Source organism: Oncorhynchus masou, chromosome 18 (genome assembly GCF_036934945.1).
Source record: "Oncorhynchus masou masou isolate Uvic2021 chromosome 18, UVic_Omas_1.1, whole genome shotgun sequence".
Taxonomy (NCBI): Eukaryota; Metazoa; Chordata; class Actinopteri; order Salmoniformes; family Salmonidae; genus Oncorhynchus; species Oncorhynchus masou.
Window position 1 is genome coordinate 27,716,817 of NC_088229.1, and position 23,090 is coordinate 27,739,906.

At 42.2% G+C, this 23,090-nt stretch overlaps 1 protein-coding gene across 8 annotated transcripts in view; it reads left to right on the forward strand.

The window, feature by feature from the left end:
- LOC135504328 (probable pleckstrin homology domain-containing family N member 1) overlaps positions 1-23,090 on the forward strand; it is a 46,691-nt gene that overhangs the window by 22,314 nt on the left and 1,287 nt on the right. For 2 of the 8 annotated variants that reach the window (XM_064922790.1, XM_064922789.1), the window contains exons 2-10: positions 10,913-14,788; positions 16,088-16,676; positions 18,305-18,404; positions 18,927-19,070; positions 19,233-19,319; positions 19,437-19,515; positions 19,699-19,835; positions 20,083-20,229; positions 22,991-23,077. In XM_064922790.1, coding sequence (XP_064778862.1) covers positions 16,582-16,676; positions 18,305-18,404; positions 18,927-19,070; positions 19,233-19,319; positions 19,437-19,515; positions 19,699-19,835; positions 20,083-20,229; positions 22,991-23,077 — 876 coding nt within the window. In that variant the 5' untranslated portion in view covers positions 10,913-14,788; positions 16,088-16,581. Of the gene's footprint in view, positions 1-6,896; positions 7,120-10,912; positions 14,789-16,087; positions 16,677-18,304; positions 18,405-18,926; positions 19,071-19,232; positions 19,320-19,436; positions 19,516-19,698; positions 19,836-20,082; positions 20,230-22,990; positions 23,078-23,090 lie in introns of those variants that run through there. The other 6 variants (XM_064922793.1, XM_064922792.1, XM_064922791.1 and 3 more) reach the window with 6 other exon arrangements.

The following is a 23,090-nucleotide window of genomic DNA, read 5'->3' on the forward strand; positions in this document are numbered from 1 at the left end:
GAACCACCAAGGCTCTTCCTAGAGCTGGCCGCCTGGCCAAACTGAGCAATCGGGGGAGAAGGGCCTTGGCCAGAAGGAAGACCCTCCTCAGTAAAAGGTACATGACACCCCGCTTGGAGTTTGCCAAAAGGCACCTAAAGACTCTCAGACCATGAGAAACAAGATTCTCTGGTCTGATGAAACCAAGATTGAACTCTGGCCTAAATTCCAAGCGCCACGTCTGAAAGAAACCTGGTACCATCCCTACGGTCACCCCTAAAACCAATTCCTCCTTTGGCCACCTGTCCTTCCAGTTCTCTGCTGCCAATGACTGGAACAAACTGCAAGCACCAGCTGTCAGAGCAGCTCACAGATCATTGCACCTGTACATAGACCATCTGTAAATAGCCCATCTGTAAATAGCCCATCCCAACTACCTCATCCCCATACTGTATTTATTTATTTATTTTTGCTCCTTTGCACTTGAGTATCTCTACTTGCACATTCATCTTTTGCACATCTATCACTCTAGTGTTTAATTGCTATATCGTAATTACCTCGCCACTATGGCCTATTTTATTGCTTACCTCCCTTGCACACACTGTATATATATCTTTTTTTTCTACTGTATTATTGACTGTATGTTTGTTTATTCCATGTGTAACTCTGTGTTGTTGTATGTGTCAAACTGCTTTGCTTTATCTTGGCCAGGTCGCAGTTGTAAATGAGAACTTGTTCTCAACTAGCATACCTGGTTAAATAAAGGTGAAATAAAAATAAATTATGGTGGCAGCATCATGCTGTGGGGATGTTTTTCATAGGCATGGACTGTGAGACTAGTCAGGATCAGGGGAAAGATGAACAGAACAAAGTACAGACAGATCCTTGATGAAAACCAGCTCCAGAGTGCTCAAGACCTCAGGCTGGGGTGAAGGTTCACCTTCCAACAGGACAACGACACTAAGCACACAGCCAAGACAACACAGGATTGGCTTCAGGACAAGTCTCTGAATGTCCTTGAGTGGCCCAGCCAGAGCCCGGACTTAAATGGGAACCCGATCTAACATCTCTGGAGAGACCTGAAAATAGCTGTGCAGCAACGCTCCCCATCCAAGCTGACAGAGCTTGAGAGGATCTGCAGAGAATAATGGGAGAAACTCCCCAGATACAGGTGTGCCAAGCTTGTAAGGTTGTACCCAAGAAGACACAAGACTGTAATTTCTGCCAAAGGTGTTTCAACAAAGTACTGAGTAAAGGGTCTGAATACTTTCCGTATCGTATATTTGGATGTGTTTGGAAACCCAAATTGCAATCTGACACTTACAGAAAATGAAAGCAATTCATAGCTATTTCATCGAGTGTCATTAGCTCCTCTAACAGCCATATGTCAATTGAATTACAAGAAGGGGTTCATTTGGATGGGAGCGTATGTCTCGATTAGGGACATGAGAGTTATAGTTTAGTATAAAGATTTATGATGATGAATGATCCTCAATGAGCCAACATCTATTGGAGGTAGTTCTACCACCCTAAAAAACATATTCATCTTGTGTAATAGCAACACCCACAAAAGCAAAACACAAGGAGCTTTTCTATCCTAGAATTAGTGCATTATTCTCATACAATATATTCACAACATTTTGCTGTTTCCTCTCAAAAGGGATGAGGTTTCACTGAAAAACATGATAGACACTTCTTACCTGGTTCTCACAGTTGGGGGAGGCTGGCAAATCCTGTCTTACGTAACAGGATGTATATCTCTCCCTCAGTGGAATGGATCTGACCCTAAGCATGGGAAACACCCCTAAAGCCCCCACTGCCACTGTAATTCTGTAAGGATATCATGAATGGTGTGAGAGAGCCATTGAAAACAGCCTTTCTTTACACCAAACTCCTTCACTTCCACTATAACACCTTGACAAGGAGAATCCCTCTGTATAATGAGTTGTGCAGAGACACCATGACTGGAGGGTGCACTACAATTGCTTATCACCTGGTGCATGAGGCAGTTGGGATGGCATGGGAATAGGCAAATCTCCACATACACACATCTTCCCCTGTCTCCCCCAATGACAAACAACACACACACACACACACACACACACACACACACACACACACACACACACACACACACACACACACACACGCACACACACACGCACACACACACACACGCACGCACACACGCACGCACACGCACGCTCTCTATCTTGGCTGATGGCGGGCCATGGTGTAAAATAGTGACCTTGTAGCAGTCGTGAGGACAAAGATTCAGCAGTAGGCAGGCAGGTAGAGGTGTAAATGGTGGTTGAATTTATTTACACAGTGCTGGTGATGATGGTGATACATTTACAATTCAATTGATTATATATACAAAGTTCTAGACTTCAAACAAATTATTCTAAATAAAAAGCTTATTATATGCCAAAATCTGTACTAACCATTCAAGTCACAGGTGGGGTCTACCTTGCCAGAACATTCTGACCCTACCATTATGCTAGTTTACTCTGAGCTGCACTGGAGTTAGAACTCAATTAGATTTTAGTCATTTCGCAGAGTCTCTTATCCAGAGCGACTTTCGTACTTTCAATCATGGTTACCTTAAGACACTGTGGAGCCGGTGCGAGATCGGATCTTAAAACGTACCTCAATGCAGGTATTCTAAATTTGACCTTCATCCACAATACACCATTGAGAAGATTGAAATACTGCCCTTTTCGTCCTCATGCTAGCTAGCATTAGCCACAGCCATTATGGAATGGCACGTTCACACACCATTGGACAAGGTGGAAGCAAAAGACAAAGACATTGGACAAGCAAAAGACAATGAAACAATTGACATAAAACTGGTAAATAGAGTTTAATAAACCAAAGCTTCTTTATAACAAGTGTTGCACAGTTTCTGAGCTCTTCAAACAACTTCTAGAATGAGAAATATAGGCTATGCATGTAATAATATATTTAGGTAATGACTGAACATAAATTAGGCTACAATAACCAAACATTATCGAGTGCTGGGGAAATGCGGGGATTGATAGACGTTGACAAACAAAGTGCACACAATTGACACAATGAATCAATGAATGTGCACAAATAGGCGAGAGTCAGCGGAGACTCCCGCCAACTCAGACAGTCAGGGTTGTAAAACAAACCTGTTTTCTTTGTCTACCTACGCAGCACTTTGCACAGTGTCTATCAGATGGCGGTTCTTTATCAAGGAGTGACTAACATTGGTTGAACACTAACAAAACACAAAGCACTTTAACACAATAATATGGGAGGGTTCCATGTAAAAGGTAGGAGTGCTTAGTGTCTTCAATGTCCTACCAAGCAACTGAACTTAGATTTATCGGGAAAATTTATTGGTGTATTGTTGGTCATTACTTTATTTGGACATTATTTACCAACATTTATATTCATAAAGAAATACAAAATTCATTCATACGTAAAATACAATAAAATCTAAATCCTTATCCTACCCAATCAGACAATAGGATATTGTAGAGTTGCATGGCTGTTTGATGCAATGTAACCTAACATAGCAGACGTAGATGGAACGCCTGAGCGAAGTTCTCACAACCGGTTTTCATCTGCAAAGGAAGCTAGTTTGAAGATAGGTATGTCCCTGAAAACTGGATACTTGTGGTTGTTGGCAACTCCGCTAAAGGTAGATGCAATGACACCACTACCAGTAAATGATCAGGGTGTTGGAGGTAGGGATAGGATTAGTGGTAATTGCCAACTGTAATGGGTTGGGTCCTCCGTAAGCAAATTATTGAGATGGGGAGTGATTACTGGAGTTACCAAAAGGGAAGCAAAAATTATCTGGGAGAGAAAAAAGGAAAAGGGTTCCTTATCTACTAGTATTTTCCAGTTGATCCATATTGCAGAAAAATTATACACAAAAATAAACAAAAGGTGTACAAAATTAAACCTAGAAACCTAGAAACAATTCAATCAAAATTGAATACATGGAATAAATAAGGTGTGGAGTACCTGAAGCCTGAAAGAAATGTCCCCTGGATAGATTTTTAATTTTCATTATAATACCAGTATGTAAAAGCATGTGAGCATCCACTATCAAATATTATTTTGCACTTTTGTTAGATACAATCCCTTGAAAATTGGTAAATCCTTTTGATTGATACTCTGTTCTCATATTTCTCACTCTATCCATACGTTATCATATTCGTCACTTATCCCTACATATCCCTATGTAACAGTATAACTTTAGACTGTCCCCTCACCCATACCCGGGCGAGAACCAGGGACCCTCTGCACACATCAACAACAGTCACCCACGAAGCATCGTTACCCATCGCTCCACAAAAGCCGCGGCCCTTGCAGAGCAATGGGAACTACTACTTCAAGGTCTCAGAGCAAGTGACGTCACCGATTGAAACGCTATTTAGTGCGCACCACCGCTAACTAAGCTAGCCGTTTCACATACATTACACTCACCCCCCTTTTGACCTCCTCCTTTCTTCCGCAGCAACCAGTGATCCGGGTCACGGCACCAATGTAACAGTATAACTTTAGACCGTCCCCTCGCCCATACCCGGGTGCAAACCAGGGACCCTCTGCACGCATCAACAACAGTCACCCACGAAGCATCGTTACCCATCGCTCCACAAAAGCCGCGGCCCTTGCAGAGCAATGGGAACTAGTACTTCAAGGTCTCAGAGCAAGTGACGTCACCGATTGAAACGCTATTTAGTGCGCACCACTGCAAAATAATCTATATGAGCAGTACCAGTCAAAAGTTTGGACACATCTACACATTCAAGGGTTTTCTTTATTTTTACTATTTTCTACATTATAGAATAATAGTGAAGACATCCAAACTATGAAATAACACATATGGAATCATGTAGTAACAAAAAAAGTGTTAAACAAATCAAAATATAATTTATATTTGAGATTCTTCAAAGTAGCCACCTTTTGCCTTGATGACATCTTTGCATACTCTTGGCATTCTCTCAACCAGCTTCATGAGGTAGTCACCTGGAATGCATTTCAATTAACATTTGTGCCTTGTTAACATTTAATTTGGAACTTCTTTCCTTCTTAATGCATTTGAGCCAATCAGTTGTGTTGTGACAAGGTAGGGGTGGTATACAGAAGATAGCCCTGTTTGGTAAAAGACCACGTCCATATTATGGTAAGAACAGCTCAAATAAGCAAAGAGAAACAACAGTCCATCATTACTTTAAGTCATGAAGGTCAGTCAATCAGGAAAATGTCAAGAACTTTGAAAGTTTCTTCAAGTGCAGTTGCAAAAACCATCAAGTGCTATGATGAAACTGGCTCTCATGAGACCCGCCACTGGAAAGGAAGAACCAAAGTTACCTCTACTGCAGAGTTCATTAGAGTTACCAGCCTCAGAAATTGTAGCCCAAATAAATGCTTCACAGAGTTCAAGTAACAGACACATCTCAGCATCAACTGTTTGGAGGAGACAACGTGAATCAGGCATTCATTGTCGAATTGCTGCAAAGATACCACTACTAAAGGACACTAATAATAAGAAGAGACTTGTTTGGGCCAAGAAACATGAGCAATGGACATTAGATCGGTGGAAATCTGTCCATAGGTCTGATGAGTGTGGTGTGTGGTTCCAACCGTGAAGCTTGAGGTGTGATGGTGTGGGGGTGCTTTGCTGGTGACATTGTCGTGATTTATTTAGAATTCAAGGCACACTTAACCAGCATGGCTACCACAGCATTCTGCAGCGATACGCCATCCCTTCTGGTCTGCGCTTTTTGGGACTATCAGTTGTTTTTCAACAAGACAATGACCCAAAACACACCGCCAGGCTGTGTATGGGCTATTTGACCAAGAAGGAGAGGGATGGAGTGCTGCATCAGATGGCCTGTCCTCCACAAACTCCTGACCTCAACCGAATTGAGATGATTTGGGATGAGTTGGACTGCAGAGTGAAGGAAAAGCAGCCAACAACCTTTGACTGGTACTGTACATATATACTTAAATTACCTCGTACCCCTGCACATTGACTCGGTACTGGTACCCCTGTATATATCCAAATTATTGTTTCTCATTGTGTATTTATTCTATTATTTCTCTTTTTTTCTCTCTGCATGGTTGGGAAGGGCTTTAATAATGAATGACGCTGAACTTGGAGGTGGCGTGCAAATGGTATTCATATCCTTGAGTAGTATATTTTGTGGTGGTATTGTTGCAAGATTCAATCTAACTGTTGCCAAAGCACCAATCTCCTATGCAACCGGTGGTTGTTTACACACTTTATTACTCAGTTGGCACGGTACAGACCAAGACCTACATCGACTAACACTGAATTGCAACATATTGGCTTACACTATTTCATTTGAGCATGGGCAATTTTTTTCTCCTTTTCTTGGCCTCGTGGACAACTGGTTGAAATGCATACATAAAAGGCTTGTGTTTAGGACCTAGCCATATGCATATCTCAAGTTTTCCCTCCAGTTCTACAGGCATCAGTGTGCAACAGGACCAGCTCTACTGCCTACCTACACGTACTGCCTACCTACTTCTGCATGTTGCAAAACAGGCCTACATTTCATGCATTTGGTGACATATGAATTACTTTAAATAAATAAAAATATTTTAATTCTTAATTATCTATAAAGCATAGAAGAATGATACAATTTGACAAAATGTTCTAGGCTATAAATGAAAAATACAATTTGTACCACTTTGACATTGAATGGAAAAACTCCTCCTGCTCCAGTACTCCCACTATCTGGGTCAGCAGTCAGTGATGTCATCGGAGAACTGGGTTGCATAACAAGAATATCAGTATCAAAACCATTGTTGTACATCAGTTGTCAAACCCTAGTGTATATTGGGCTCCATGTCTTAATAGAGTTGAATATTAGAGGGCAACCAGCTGGTCTGTGGAGACAACCTGCCCAAGGAGAGCCAGAGCCAGGAGTTCAACACAGCAGGAGGAGGTGGGAGACAGTAAGTCCCTAGCCTACAACAACCAGATACAGGAAGTGACATCAGAACCCAGTATAGGGGAAGGCCAACCGCAAAAGGACAAGGAGGCTGGCCTCCGAGGTAACCAGGAGACGTCTGCAGCACTGGTGGAGGGGGGCCGACAGAGAATGGAGGGCCAGGTGTGTGTGGGGAATGGTAGGATGTCATTTTGGATTTTGTTCAATTCTATTAGTTCTGTTCAAGTTTTTTGATAATAAGTAACAGGAGAGGCATAAACTGGCAGTTACTCATACATTGCAAAACAGTTCCTATGTGCTTCCGTGAACGAAGAAAAGAAAAGACAGTGTCCAACCAAAGTAATTTCTTATAGTTTCTCTGGAGTTCCCACCTTTGTAGTTATAGTATCTATTGACACTTGCTGAATAGAATTTGGCACTCTGAGTCAGTTGAGCGATACAGTATACCACTAAAGCCTCATGAGTAAAAAGATATGCATGGTCTTGGTTTCCTGAAGGGTTAAATAGATAGGGTCACCCACGCCCTCTATGTTATTACTGTACCAGCCTTAGTGAATAGCAGAGTTGAAGGCTCAATCATGAATAGGGCACGGAAACTCCATTGTACTACACTAAACATACCTACATTCAAGTGTGTGTATGCGTGCATGTACTTTATGAGTGTATGTATGTGTGTGTGTGTTTAGGTGTGTGTGCGTGCATGTGTGTGTGCGAGTGTATACACACTTGTGTGTGTGTGTTTTAATCCATATTTCTGGGTGTGGAAGGTGTGTGTTTGGAGGAGAGGTGCCTCAGTGGGAGCAGGAGGTCATCCCCCAGGGTGGTGTTGTTACTACCGTACCCAGAGAGGGAGAGGGACAGAGGAGCCTAGGGGCCCGGGGTCCTTCTTTTTCTTTGAAGGAGTCACTCCCCAATACCAATGATGCGACATTTTAAGACAATTCAACATAGATCTTGATTAAATATTTAGAGTATTAACCTCCTATTGTGAGAGTATGGCAACGGATCTACGACAAGACTGGAGGACTTTAAACTCAAGTGGTCCGAGACCAAATCTCCTGTCACCTACTACAATTTCAAAGAAGGTAGCTGTACTATACAAGCTCATGTGGTTCACCCCTCAGAGGTGTCAATACAGTGACAGTGACATTACATTTTAATTCAGTCTTGATTATTTCTAAATAAGCACCAAATATAGATCTGGGTTCAGTGTTTGAAATGTTGTGTCTTTTGTGGAGGACAACAATAGGAAGGAGAACGGTTTTGAATATGTCATCATGTTGTAGGTTAGTGTTTCCCAAGCTCAGTCCTTGAGACCTGGGGGTGCACATTTTTTTTCTTCTCTAACATCACACAGCTGATTCAAATGATCAAAGCTTGATGATTAGTTGATTAAATCAGCTGTTCAGTACTAGGTATAAACCAAAACGTGTACCCCTTGGGGTCCTGAGGACCGAGTTTGGGAAACCCTGTTGTAGGTATACAGCTTCTGTACCAGATCCCCAACAACAAGGCGCTGACCACTAACATCGTCCTCCTTAGCAACCTAAGGGAGTATGATTGCATCAGCAGCAAGGTCAACCACGGTCCAGGACTGAGGTGAGGCATCTGAGACAAAGAGGGTGCATAGGTCTCTCACAGTACAGTCAAAGATATAGATAGGTTTAGTTTTCACAAATACATGTGCCACAATGGTGCACTTTGGCAGTTTACATGAAAGAAAACTGAATTTCAGTGCAATTTACATAAAATAAAGTACATTAACATGATTAAAAGAGTGACCCATTAATAAAAACATTTCAATTTGAACACCTCCCCCATCTAGTGTTCATTTAAAAACATAACTAATGATGGTATTGGCCTTTTTGTAATGTTTTAATTTTTTTGTTGCAAAATATGGTTTAATAAGATGCCTAGAAACTGTTTCTCCAAAATAAATCTCAGATCACGCTTATAGGCGATGTCATGGACCTTAGATAGCTAAGCTTGTGCAGAAACACGTCATTGGATCTAACGGTTGTGTCTCGCCAACATCTGTATGTGCAGGCCATCAAATCAAGGCACTCCTTTGATATAAAGTTGTTTTCTTTTTTTAAATGAAAAACTTGGCAGTTTGTCAATAATGGGTTGTGCCTTGAGAAATTTAGAAAATGAACAACTAAGGACACATTTTTCACTTCTCTCATTGACACACAAACCCGGGTTTGTCGAGTCTGCTTTGTGAGGCAGCATTCCCGGAAGTATTAGCCTGTAGTCACTGTTCTATATTAACTTAGAAGTACTTTTTTAAATTTACTTCTCTAGGGTGTCGTCTTTCCTAGAACCGTTTTTAAATTTGAAAAAGTAGACTATCCCTTTAAAAAGACAGTTAAACTTCCTTTCATCTAACAGCTGCTTCTGTGCCTTGTAGGAGGTTGGAAATTGAAGAGTTTTCCCCCGCTACCATCCACATGGAAGTGAGGGATGAGAGAAAGGTTTTCTTTGCCCAGTGGGAAGGTAGAAATGGGCCCAGGTCAAATATAACGCCTCCAGTTACACGATGACGCGCCAATAACAGCACTACAATACAGAACTAGATTCTGTAGGGGGCTAGAGTTGAAAAAGGAACTATGAAAACAAATAATTTGTAACTGACAGGTTTGAGGGACACCATAGTCGTCCTTGTGATTTTAATGTGTTATTATTTATTGATTTTATGTTGGAAAGTTACGGTACATACTGTAGAGTACAGAACATCAGTTCCCAGCAGGCTAGTGTGATAAAATCACAAGAGAAACCTGCTCTGTTGCCATAGAGACATGACGGCAGAGGGCAGGTCTGAGACACAGAGAGAGATACACAGGGAGAAGTCAGGACACTCACAGTCCTTTGAAAAGTCCCTACCACCTCGCCTCAGAAGGATTTCCACCATTATGTCTCTCCAAATGTCAAACCTGTTTATTTTTTATTTTATTTAACCTTAGACAACAACATAGCAAGGCAGCAACACATGACAACACTGCATGGTAGCAGCACAAAACATGGTACAAACATTATTGGGCACAGACAACAGCACAAAGGGCAAGAAGGTAGAGAAAACAATACATCACGCAAAGCAGCCACAACTGTCTGTAAGAGTGTCCATGATTGAGTCTTTGAATGAAGAGATTGAGATAAAACTGTCCAGCTTGAGTGTTTGTTGCAGCTCATTCCAGTCGCTTGCTGCAGTGAACAGAGAAGACGAGCGACCCAGTGATATGTGTGCTTTCTTCAGTAAGAAGGTTAGTTAGAGAGACAGGGGTTGAAGAATAAACCATGACACAGCCAGTTTTTCCACTTAACACCAAAGCACAAATAGACTTATGACTCAGCTGTCGTAGAAGAAGGATGCAGTATAATTTGCAATGTTAATCGCCATGTTTCTTCATAAAAGTAGGAACATACATGCAGTTTATAATAACTTTAATTGAAGTTAAGTTACAAGGATGACAGTGATGCATCTGCATATTTTTATCAACTGAAACAGCATATCTCAAGACTACGGCAAAATGACAACAATCAGGTAAAATATAACACGCGGTTATCACAAAGTAAACAAATCCAAAAGGGTGCGTCACTTGAGTGGGTTGAGTTGCTGATGTGATCTTCCTGTCTGGGTTGGCAGAGTGGGTGAGGTTATATATATATCAGCCTTGACCTCAGGATGGTAAGTTGGTTGAAGATATCCCTCTAGTAGTTTAGGGGCTGTGCTTTGGCAGAGTGGGTGGGGTTATATCCTTTGTGTTTGGCCCTATCCAGGGGTATCACCGGATGGGGCCACAGTGTCTCCTGACCCCTCCTGTCTCAGCCTCCAGTATTTATGCTGCAGTAGTTTATGTGTCGGGGGGCGAGGGTCAGTTTGTTATATCTGGAGTACTTCCTGTCTTATCTGGTGTCCTGTGTGAATTTAAGTATGCTCTCTCTAATTCTCTCTTTCTTTCTCTCTCTCGGAGGTCCTGAGCCCTAGGGACCATGCCTCAGGACTACCTGGCTAGATGACTCCTTGCTGTCCCCAGTCCACCTGGCCGTGCTGCTGCTCCAGTTTCAACTGTTCTGCCTGCGGCTATGGAACCCTGACCTGCTCACAGGATGTTCTACCTGTCCCACACCTATTATTTGACCATGCTGGTCATTTATGAACATTTGAACATCTTGGCCATGTTCTGTTATAATCTCCACCTGGCACAGCCAGAAGAGGACTGGCCACCCCTCATAGCCTGGTTCCTTCCTAGGTTTTGGCCTTTCTAGGGAGTTTTTCCTAGCCAACGTGCTTCAACACCTGCATTGCTTGCTGTTTGGGGTTTTAGGCTGGGTTTCTGTACAGCACTTTGAGATATCAGCTGATGTACGAAGGGCTATATAAATACATTTGATTTGATTTGATATAGGTAATGTAGTCAGCACAGGTGCTATTACTAATTCATCAGTATATGTGACATATACAGTTGAAGTCAGAAGTTTACATACACCTTAAACACATTTAAACACATTGAAATATATTTAAACACATTCAAACTCAGTTTTTCACAATTCCTGACATTTAATCAGAGTAAAAATCCCTGTCTTCGTTCAGTTAGGATCACCACTTTATTTTTAAGAATGTGAAATGTAAGAATAATAGTAGAAAGAATGATTTATTTCATCACATTCCCATTGGGTCAGAAGTTTACATACACTCAATTAGTATTTGGTAATATTGCCTTTAAATTGTTTAGCTTGGGTCAAATGTTTCGGGTAGCCTTCCACAAGCTTCCCACAATGAGTTGGGTGAATTTTGGCCCATTCCTCCTGACAGAGCTGGTGTAACTGAGCCAGGTTGCTCGCACACACTTTTTCAGTTCTGCCCACGAATGTTCTATAGGATTGAGGTCAGGGCTTTGTGATGGCCACTCCAATACCTTGACTTTGTTGTCCTTAAGCCATTTTGCCACAACTTTGGAAGTATGCTTGGGGTCATTGTCCATTTGGAAGACCCATTTGCAACCAAGCTTTAACTTCCTGATGGTGTTCTTCGGCTTGCAAGCATCCCCCTTTTTCCTCCAAACATAACGATGGTCATTAAGGACAAACAGTTATATTTTTGTTTCATCAGACCAGAGGACATTTCTCCAAAAAGTATCATCTTTGTCCCCATGTGCAGTTGCAAACCGTGGTCTGGCTTTTTTTATGGCAGTTTTGGAGCAGTGGCTTCTTCCTTGCTGAGCGGCCATTCAGGTTATGTCGATATAGAACTCGTTTTACTGTGGATACACATACTTTTGTACCTGTTTCCGCCTGCATCTTCACAAGGTCCTTTGCTGTTGTTCTGGGATTGATTTGCACTTTTCGCACCAAAGTACGTACATCTCTAAGAGATAGAAGGTGTCTCCTTCCTGAGAGGTATGATGGCTGCGTGCGTCCCATGGTGTTTATACTAGCGTACTATTGTTTGTACAGATGAACGTGGTACCTTCAGGCATTTAGAAATTGCTCCCAAGGATGAACCAGACTTGTGGAGGTCTACAAAAAAAATTCTGAGGTCTTGGCTGATTTCTTTTGATTTTCCCATGATGGCAAGCAAAAAAAGGCACTGATTTGGAAGGTAAACCTTGAAATACATCCACTGTTACACCTCCAATTGACTCAAATTATGTCAATTAGCGTATCAAATGCTTCTAAAGCCATGACATCATTTTCTGGAATTTTCCAAGCTGTTTAAAGGCACAGTCAACTAATGTATGTAAACTTCTGACCCACTGGAATTCTGATACAGTGAATTATAAGTGAAATAATCTGTCTGTAAACAATTGTTAGAAAAATGACCGGTGTCATGCACAAAGTAGATGTCCTAACCGACTTGCCAAAACTATAGTTTGTTAACAAGAAATTTGTGGAGTGGTTGAAAAACTAGATTTAATGACTCCAACCTAACTGTATGTAAACGTCCGACTTCAACTGTAACTACAATGGTTACTATTGAGATATTCCTATAGGATATTCAAAAACGCACTCACACATCTGACTTATCTTGTTGCAGGCACATGGGGAATAATGCGACAACGTCAAAGAAAAAGAAACCCACACACTGCTCTTGCTGATCATTTTTTAAATCCAAGATTACATGAGATATTCTAAAAAGACCATAGCATTGCTACTAGGTATGTGTGATGAGGAGATGAGTGTGTGGATCTGTAAACCCATGGGCCTTCAGCAGGGGTGGGCATCTTCCTCCTGAAGAACCAGGTTGATATCTCAGCCTTTAGACTCAAGCTGCAGAACATCGCTGAGAGTCATTGCAACAGGAAGCTGCTTTTTTGCCTGCCCCAGGCATGCATCGTGCAGCGATGGGTGAACACTAGGGCTGTGAACACTGCTCTATTAGGACATTCAGTACTTTGTCTGCAATATGGAATTGCAGATGATATGATCATATCATAGAGATAGATAGAGGACATCTTTGTAGCTGAGCCATTATTGCGTCTGTGAAAGCATAGGCAGCGCCATTAAGGCAATCTCCAATTTGAAGTAGTCAATTTTCTTCTTCACGATTGGCTGATCCCTCCTGATGACTCGGTTGGACATGACTCCAACAAAGTCACCAGGAGGGATCAGTCAATGAAGTTGGAAGTCCCACCCAGTTGACTACATTGAATGGCCACTAGAGGTCTCTATCATTATCTATGGGTCATATACATTCGGAAATTTGTGTTTAATTCAATGTGGTTATACTGTAGTACTCCGCGGCAGCCACGCAGCTTGTATAAACCAAATTTAGAAAAGTGTTTGAAAATTCTCCATGAATTGCAAAACTGCCAGTGTCAACCAGAATCACATATGTTATTCCATTTCTTACCAACAGAGGGAATACAAGATCTGTTTATAAAAGAGATGTACTGTAGATACAATGCTTTGGGCCTGTATGTGTGCTGGTCTAGGATCAGTTTAGCTTATAGATAAAAATGAATAAGATTATATGGACTGGCTTGATCCTAGATCAGCCAAGTGGATTATAATGTATAATAACTAATGTTTCCTCAGCTATGTCCAGAACACTCTGCTCCTGAAGGCGAGAAAGTTTGACGTGTGCTTCTATTTCCTCATTGCCTGCGCCACACCCACACACCTGTTATTTTGCCATGGTTACCTGCACTTCCTGTGACCTTTATGACCCCAACCCCCACAACCTCTCTTCCCATTTGACCAATAAGATGAGTAGAAAAAAGATGCTTCTCTTGCTCGGCTTGCAAAATTATTTTGCATCCCCTGACCTGCAAGATTAGTAATATAATCTGACATTCACTATTTCAGAATCAGGTAGTCAACAGATGCATCGCCATAGAATGCTGCATGAAAATAGACCAGAAACCAGGTCATAAAATAATGGTACCAGTCCACTTCCAACAACTCTCTCTCTCTCTGGTTCATTCATGTGTATCCTGATCCCCTTGCTGTTTCCCCACAGTACAAGCAGAGGAAAAACCCTCTGTAGAGTGTGCTGAAGGAGGAGACCGACTGGTTCATGGACTGATTTAACACCTACATCAATGACAAGCTCAGGGTTGACAAGGGTCTGCCTAGGGAATGGGTGCTGGGTACTAGGTATTTTGACCTGATTGGGTGACTTCATGATTGACGAGAACTTTAAGGCTAATTTGTTTTTAATATTCAGTGTGTGTGTGGGTTTCAATGTATTAATGAGCGATTGGTGAAATTAACAGCTGAAGTACTTGTTGTGTCTGAGTCTGTCCTAATCTAGGTTTGGCTGTTGAAGATTAACTGTAACCCAGTCCACTGCACCAACTGCAAGGTCCTGAAGGAAGTGATTCCCAGTACTGTTGAGGATACTTCAGGTGAGCACACACTACCTTAACCAGTTCTGTTGGATTGTATGACCTAAATAATTTCTCCTCAAATACAGCTGATCTTAGAAATAAACTAATTTCAGAACTTTGCCTTCGTAATTCATGATAGTGAGATGATTTGTTGATGTGTCCCAGTTCCCCTTTAATTTGTTAGTTTGCCCGTGTGTGGCTGTTCTCTGTTTTTCTGTTGGAGCGTTGAAAATAGCCTAATGTGTAATACTGTAGCTACCACCCAGCTGTTGGTTATTCAGGCCTTACTGCCTTATGCCTTATCTCCTGCATGTCTGACTCTGGAGATCTTCAGCAAGTGTCACTGTTGGCTGAAGCTGCTGCCACTGGCCAGTAAAAGGAACTTTGTGCAACTGTATAATGAGGAGACTGCCCCTGTCCCTGTTCTCAGCCACAGGAGCAAAACGGCAGTACACTTCTGAGCCCAGCGCTCACAAATAGTGCCTCCACCCAAAAGCTCTCCACCACCAGCAGGACTCAGAAGGCCGAGTCTGTTGCATCAGTGTCTGTGGAAGTAATTGTAGAAACATAGTTTCTCTTACAGTCATGATGGCTGTCTCTGAATCCCTCACTGGCACTGATACCACTCAACCGGCGCCAACCCTCCTGTCCCTGTCACTACACTTAATGATCCATCCCTGCAGGCTGCTCCCAACCAACCCACAGGCCCAGCAGGCACCCCAAAACCCACGCCCGCCCCGACCAGCCCCAACCCTTCTGCTACTCCGTAAGGCCCATCCAGTTCCACCTGGCCCAGCCGGCACCAGCTGCCCCGTGTGGACAGACAAACAGGAGAAGGAGGGGGGCAGGGAGGAGAGGGGGGCCAGGAGCCAGGTGAAGACACACAGAGCTCAGCCAAGGAAGAGAAAGATGAGAAAGAGCACACGGCGCTGTGATATATTCACACTGAGACACTCATTTTGGTTTGTTGGCAGCAATATGGAACCTCGCCATGAAAGGAATCCCGCTTAGCTTTTCATTACAGAAAATCCCTAGAACATGTATGAAAATAATAAAGTATGTTTATTCTCTTCGACGCTTTGCATTTTGAGGGGGCTTCAACAATACAATTGCACGATCAGTATGACAACTGGTCCTAGCACACTGACTCAACACTGTTCTAATCTGTAACAACAATAACAACTGCAGCACAATACACACACAACCGTGTTGAAGCTGTGGCTTGTTTTTATGACTGCTTTGTCTCTCATGTAAACAGGAGGATTCTTTCAACAACAGTCAACAGTGTCTCTTGTTTCTCAATTGCTTAATCTGCAGAATTCTAAAAAGGAGGCTGACAGGCTTCAGAAGAAGTTACGTTTTCTTTGTGACACCGTCAAAGTGAAAAGACGACTGAGGAAGTTGCGTGGCTCTCTGGGTGGTCTGAGTGCAAACTGACAGGAAGGAAGAAAGAGTGCACTGTTACGCTGTTCACAGTTTTTCGCTTCTTGACTAAACTCATCTCAGGAACTTTGGCACCTTTTTCTTGGTATTTCAGGGACAGTGATATTGTGTTTTAGGAAAAAGGGGGAACTAAGAAGTTAAGCGACAGGCGTATCCTCTTTTCCTCTCCATCCCCCCTCCCTCTCTCTACATATCCCCCTGTCTGGTCTTAGTGCAGTGCAGAAGCTGTGGGGATGGGTGCAGATGGAGGCAAATGGTACAGTATAGTTAGTGTGAGGACTAGGGCCTGAGGGTGAAGGAAAGAGTTCTCTGTCTGTCTGGACTGGACTAGGCTGCAAAAGGAGAGAAGAGGAGAGGGCTACCTGGTCATGGGATGCTGTAGTGTGACTCAGAGAGGAGCGCATTCTGGGATTGACGAGGTGGGCCCTGACGAAATCGAGCTTCTGGAGATTGACAACTCAGGGTGAGTCTTTGTTTGTTGATAGTTTGATGTATAACAGAGGACCATGAACTATATCAATCCCTCATGAGAGCGGTCTGTTTAAGTTTGATAGCCATTCGGCTTTTCACAACCTCACAATCCCATTTTAAGTTGATTCGGAAACATGACTGTGGAGATTTTTATATATATTTATGACACGACAGCATCTAAGACTAACAAGAAAATTCTCTGATATCTCTGAAAATACTGAGCCTCTTAGCTTTGGAGGAAAGTTTGAATGAATACTATTAAATAGTACCTATTGTTGGGTTTTGGCTGATTAAAGGTCATAAGACGAGGCATTGAGAGGAAGTGGCGAACCTTTGGGTGATGGGTGGAAAAAATAGTGCGTCAATCACTGTGGCTTCCACTATCCTTTTCAAACAAACAAGTTTCAAATTATGGAGGAGAGATCACTGTGGTAAACAGTCCGGGTTTATATTCAAGTCTCTTCGTCTGTGTTTCTGCAGAGTTTTTGCAGTTGCCAGCACCAGTCAATCAGAATAACTATATAGCCTAAGGCTAATACCACAATCTTATATTGCTTTAGTTTTTACAGCGAAGCGATGCTGATCATGGTTTTACTAGGAAATGGACAATGAAATTGGAAGACCTCTTTCTCTGAGCACTTCAGTTCCATGAGTAAGAAACAATAACATTTGAGGGCATATATTATGGAACAATGAATATATCTGTGTCGTTTTCATTCACACAAAAGCACACACAGAGGCAGAACGCTAGTTTGGACTCTGTTTAGACATGAACATATTGATATGACACATATGATTAGGACATGAACGGCCGGTGAAATCAATCAAATGTATCAAAATGTATTTTCAGAAGTTGTCACAAAGTGCTATACAGATACCCAGCCTAAAACCCCAAAGAGCAAACAATTCAGATGCAGAAGCACAGGAGGGAGGGATATTGTCTCGCTAATTAGCAGACAATACTACCGCTCATCTCTCTTTTGTCCAGCCTGGTCGAAAACTGACCAGGCTTCTAAATCCCCTCATTAAAGGAATGGGAGATTAAAACAAGGAGCTAATCATAATGGCAGCTCACAGACAGCATGTGTCCAAACTGAGAGAAGACGAGGGATCAGCCACCAGCAACATATACTATGCACACACGCAAGGATGCTTGTTCGTACACACACAGAGACAGACACACAAGCACAAACACAGATGTAACAGAACTGTTACCATACCTAGGGAATGGTTTAGGGGTGTGTGACTACTATATCACTACCAGATAAATGGTCCAATGAGGGCAAGAGGTCTTTGTGTGAGGTGATCAGATGGTGGATGTCTGCTCCTGGTGTGCACCCCACTTTAATCTGCTTATGAATGGACACTGGTCGGGTGGAGAGGGCTCAGGCTGTAAGTGGGGTGGGCAAATTGGTCTACAGTAAAAAGTTAAATAAAAAATCCCTCTTCTACATTTGCTGTCACCACACTCAGTTCAGGGGAATTGAACATGTGTTTGTAGACTAGTTAGGTTTGTGAGATGCTACAGTAGAGTGTGGGGTAAATGTAACATGGTTTAATGGGATATGGTAAAATGAGATTTGGGGTTGACTGCTGATACAGTATATATTATTGTTTCAGGATATGGACTCTAGGAGAGAGCAGGCTTCAGCTCTCTGTGAGGAATGGAAAAGACGGTCCAACCTCTCGCTACCCTTCAGTGAGGCACCTCGATCAGGAGGTCAGTAGAGAAGGCGAGGGTGTATGTGAGTGAGAGAGAGAGAGACAAACAGAGAAAGGGAGTGTCTGTATGAAAATGACACTAAGACATAAATTGGAAAAAGTTCTGCCATGCACTTATCACACGGTAAAACCCCAGTGGACTGCATAATTTGAGTGCAAGCGAGTGTAAATGCATGGTGTAAATATATCATTTTATGTCAAAGTTGTTATATCACATTTTTATTTTTTACCTTTATTTTACTAGGCAAGTCAGTTAAGAACAAATTCTTATTTTCAATGACGGCCTGGGAACAGTGGGTTAACTGCCTGTTCAGGGGCAGAACGACAGATTTGTACCTTGTCTGCTCTGGGGTTTGAGCTTGCAACCTTACGGTTGCTAGTCCACTGCTCTAACCACTAGGCTACCCTGCCGCCCCGCCCCACATAAATGATACAATAATACTGATGTATACTAATGTAAAGTCCTCCACTACATCTTATTTTTTCATGACACCTAAAGTATTCTATTTTATTCCCGTAGATTGTGCTATGGGGCAGGAGCAGAGAGGAGATATACCACAGCATATACAACCAGCCCATCCGTGATTGGGAGGGCCAGCCTGCACACATGTATGGAGAGATAGTGCACTCCTCCCGTGTGTCTCTCCACAACAGCTACACACAGGTAACATCTCTCTACACCATGTTCATATATGCTGTAGATGTCAATCAGCACTCACTGACCAGCACTCACTGTCCAGCACTCACTGTCCAGCACCCACTTTCCCGACTATAGGACTTCTGTACTGATGTTCTGTTCATGTTTTCTTTGTTTATGTTCCTATAGGAGACAAGTGAACACTATCTGGTGCTGTTCTCCTTCCACTTATTGATTCTATATCTGGATCCCTCTCGTCAAGACTTTATCTACGAGGTTGGTTGCTTTACAAATGGAGAAATACTGTAATGACACAGATGCATGTTGAACATTTAACTTGAATGTACATGTCATTCCCCTAAGGCTAGTCAGTGTGTTGCTTCTTTTTCTCAGGGCATCCTGCCTCTCTCTGGACTGACTTTCCAAGCCACCTCACTGGACTCCAACAAGCAACACATATTCCAGATCAGTGGTGAGTCCTATTATCATAATGGATCAAAAAGCTTCACAGTTCAATAAAGCAATTAATACACAAGGTTGTTTGATTGATTGTGGTTTGTCACAGCTGTGCTATGGTCATAGGTGTGAAGCAAACCATCAGAAAAGGGTTTAATTATTGCATTGAACATGGCAAGCATCTCCCTACCACTATTAGGTCCAATGGTGGACTCCAAAGTCTTCACCTGTGCCAGTGCAGCCGAGCTGAACAAATGGATACACCACATGGAGGAGAGGATATACAAATCCATTAGCCAACCGCGAAGCCCCTCCAGCTGTGCGCTGTCTTACCTGGTAAGGTATTCAATCAGAACACCCCCTAGAAGAACCACCCCCTTTTGCAGTAAATTATAGATCTTAAACAGATGTGTCATTGTTAAATCTAAAACTGTCTTAACAATTGTGAGGTTTACTTTGCTTGATCACAAATTGGACATCTAATGAGCTAAATACATCATCATGAAAGGACATTTGTAAAAAATAATTATCACTGGCGAAACTCTCCAATATGAAGCTACATTTCTGTTGTAATTTTCTGTAGGTACCCTGCGATGAGAGCTGGAAGAAAGAGGAACTGAAAAAGTATTTACTGCAAGCCCCAATAAGGCACTGGGAAGGGGCCCCCATCCAGCACATGGGCCAGCCAGGATACATATCCATGGTCCACATCTTCAATACACAGAGACAGGTATCTAACACAACCCACGCTGTAACTTCTGTACTCACCACTACCCTGAAGTCCATTTCAAGGGGTCTTGATAGCTTAATAGTTATCATGCTAGCCGGAATTTTAGAAATGCTAAACGATTGAAATATGTCACAATAAGGCACGTTGTCCAGGAATGAAAAAGTCAAACATATGTGGAATATTGCAATTTAGCAGACACTCTTATCCAGAGCTACTTACAGTAGTGAGTGCATACATTTTTCATACATTTTTCTGCACTGGTCCCCGTGGGAATCAAACCCACAACCCTGGCATTGCAAGTGCCATGCTTTACCAACTGAGCAACACGGGACCAAATGGTGGCAGAAATGGTGGCACAATGACCATAAAACTGCAAAAATCCATTATATATCCAGCACTAAGCCCCAAAAGCTCAACAGCTGCTCAAGAGCTCAACAGTATTTTATGCAAGTGGTAAGCTGGGTAGGTGAAGCTAGCTAACCAAATTGTACTGAGATTAAAACTCACCAAAAGACACAAATCCACCAAAAATGGCATCACTGCTGTCACCATTGTAACTTTAGGGGCTGTATACAGCTGGATGGATGACTTCCTGTAAGCAGCAAGGACTGGATGATGGAGAATGATGGAGATGGATAACTATTTAGGCAGACCCCATTGAATAGGCTGTGGTAACTAGTGACAACCCTTTGAATACCATTTGCCACAACTCAAGAACTCTGTCTCTTCCTGTTTCAATAAAGGTATTAAAACACGATTAATGCATTGGTAAATCAGATAACAGATCATTAGTTCCCATGCAAAGATAGTCTAATGACCGCTCTAACAATGTAAATTCATGTCCTCAAAGATGGAAGGCAGTCGGGAGGAGGCGAGATCAGATGGGACCATTCTAGCCAATGAGAGGGCAGATACCCATGTAAACAACAGGCACAACTCCGATATAAAGTTGTTTGTCTCAAATCTGTCGTAATGCATACACTTACATCAGTGCATTCGTAACAACCTAACCATTACGAAACTTCTATACGAGCAAATGAGCCTCACGTAGCATATTAGTAATGATTTTTTTGTTGACCAATTTTGACACTCTCTTATTGACCTCCATACAAGAATTCCTCACTTCGTGGTCTTATTTTCATGGACAGATTTTTGACAGAGTAAACCCTCTCATTTCGCCTCTTCTTCTCTTTTCACAGGTTAATACTGAATGACATATTTCCAGAATTAGGCGCACACAGTTTCCTTCTAAAACACAGATCCACCACATATTAGAAATGTGTATAAATGCCATACGAATTATACAATTACTTAGAAAATAATCCTATACTAGTTTACTCAGAAAATAATCCTACACTAGTCCAGTACTCTGTCAGAACTATCTGCTACATAAAAAAGCATATATAAATAAAATAATTTTTTTTATTTTTTATTTCACCTTTATTTAACCAGGTAGGCTAGTTGAGAACAAGTTCTCATTTACAACTGCGACCTGGCCAAGATAAAGCATAGCAGTGTGAACAGACAACACAGAGTTACACATGGAGTAAACAATTAACAAGTCAATAACACAGTAGAAAAAAAGGGGAGTCTATATACAATGTGTGCAAAAGGCATGAGGAGGTAGGCGAATAATTACAATATTGCAGATTAACACTGGATTGATAAAATGATCATGTACAGGTAGAGATATTGGTGTGCAAAAGAGCAGAAAAGTAAATAAATAAAAACTGTGGGGATGAGGTAGGTGAAAATGGGTGGGCTATTTACCAATAGATTATGTACAGCTGCAGCGATCGGTTAGCTGCTCAGATAGCTGATGTTTGAAGTTGGTGAAGGAGATAAAGGTCTCCAACTTCAGCGATTTTTGCAATTCGTTCCAGTCACAGGCAGCAGAGTACTGGAACGAAAGGCGGCCGAATGAGGTGTTGGCTTTAGGGATGATCAGTGAGATACACCTGCTGGAGCGCGTGCTACGGATGGGTGTTGCCATCGTGACCAGTGAACTGAGATAAGGCGGAGCTTTACCTAGCATGGCCTTGTAGACGACCTGGAGCCAGTGGGTCTTGCGTCGAATATGTAGCGAGGGCCAGCCGACTAGAGCATACAAGTCGCAGTGGTGGGTAGTATAAGGTGCTTTAGTGACAAAACGGATGGCACTGTGATAAACTGCATCCAGTTTGCTGAGAAGAGTGTTGGAAGCAATTTTGTAGATGACATCGCCGAAGTCGAGGATCGGTAGGATAGTCAGTTTTACTAGGGTAAGCTTGGCAGCGTGAGTGAAGGAGGCTTTGTTACGGAATAGAAAGCCGACTCTTGATTTGATTTTCGATTGGAGATGTTTGATATGGGTCTGGAAGGAGAGTTTGCAGTCTAGCCAGACACCTAGGTACTTATAGGTGTCCACATATTCAAGGTCGGAACCATCCAGTGTGGTGATGCTAGTCGGGCAAGCGGGTGCAGGCAGCGATCGGTTGAAAAGCATGCATTTGGTTTTACTAGCGTTTAAGAGCAGTTGGAGGCCACGGAAGGAGTGTTGTATGGCATTGAATACTCGTTTGGAGGTTAGATAGCACAGTGTCCAATAGTACTTGATAATGCTAATGTTAATACATATACTAATAGTAAATAATGATCATAGGGCTAATAATAGTACTTGATTATGCAAATAGTCATATTGCTAATGAAAACAGTAACTATAATGATAATAGTGGACTTGAGATAAAATAAACAATGTGACAACGTTGATACATTCTTGCAGGGACTTCATGAGCGGCTACTCGTACTCTTCCCTCAAGATGTCCTCTTGCTCTCTGTGGATAACGAGCGCCTCAGTGTGAAATATGAGGTACAGTCAAATG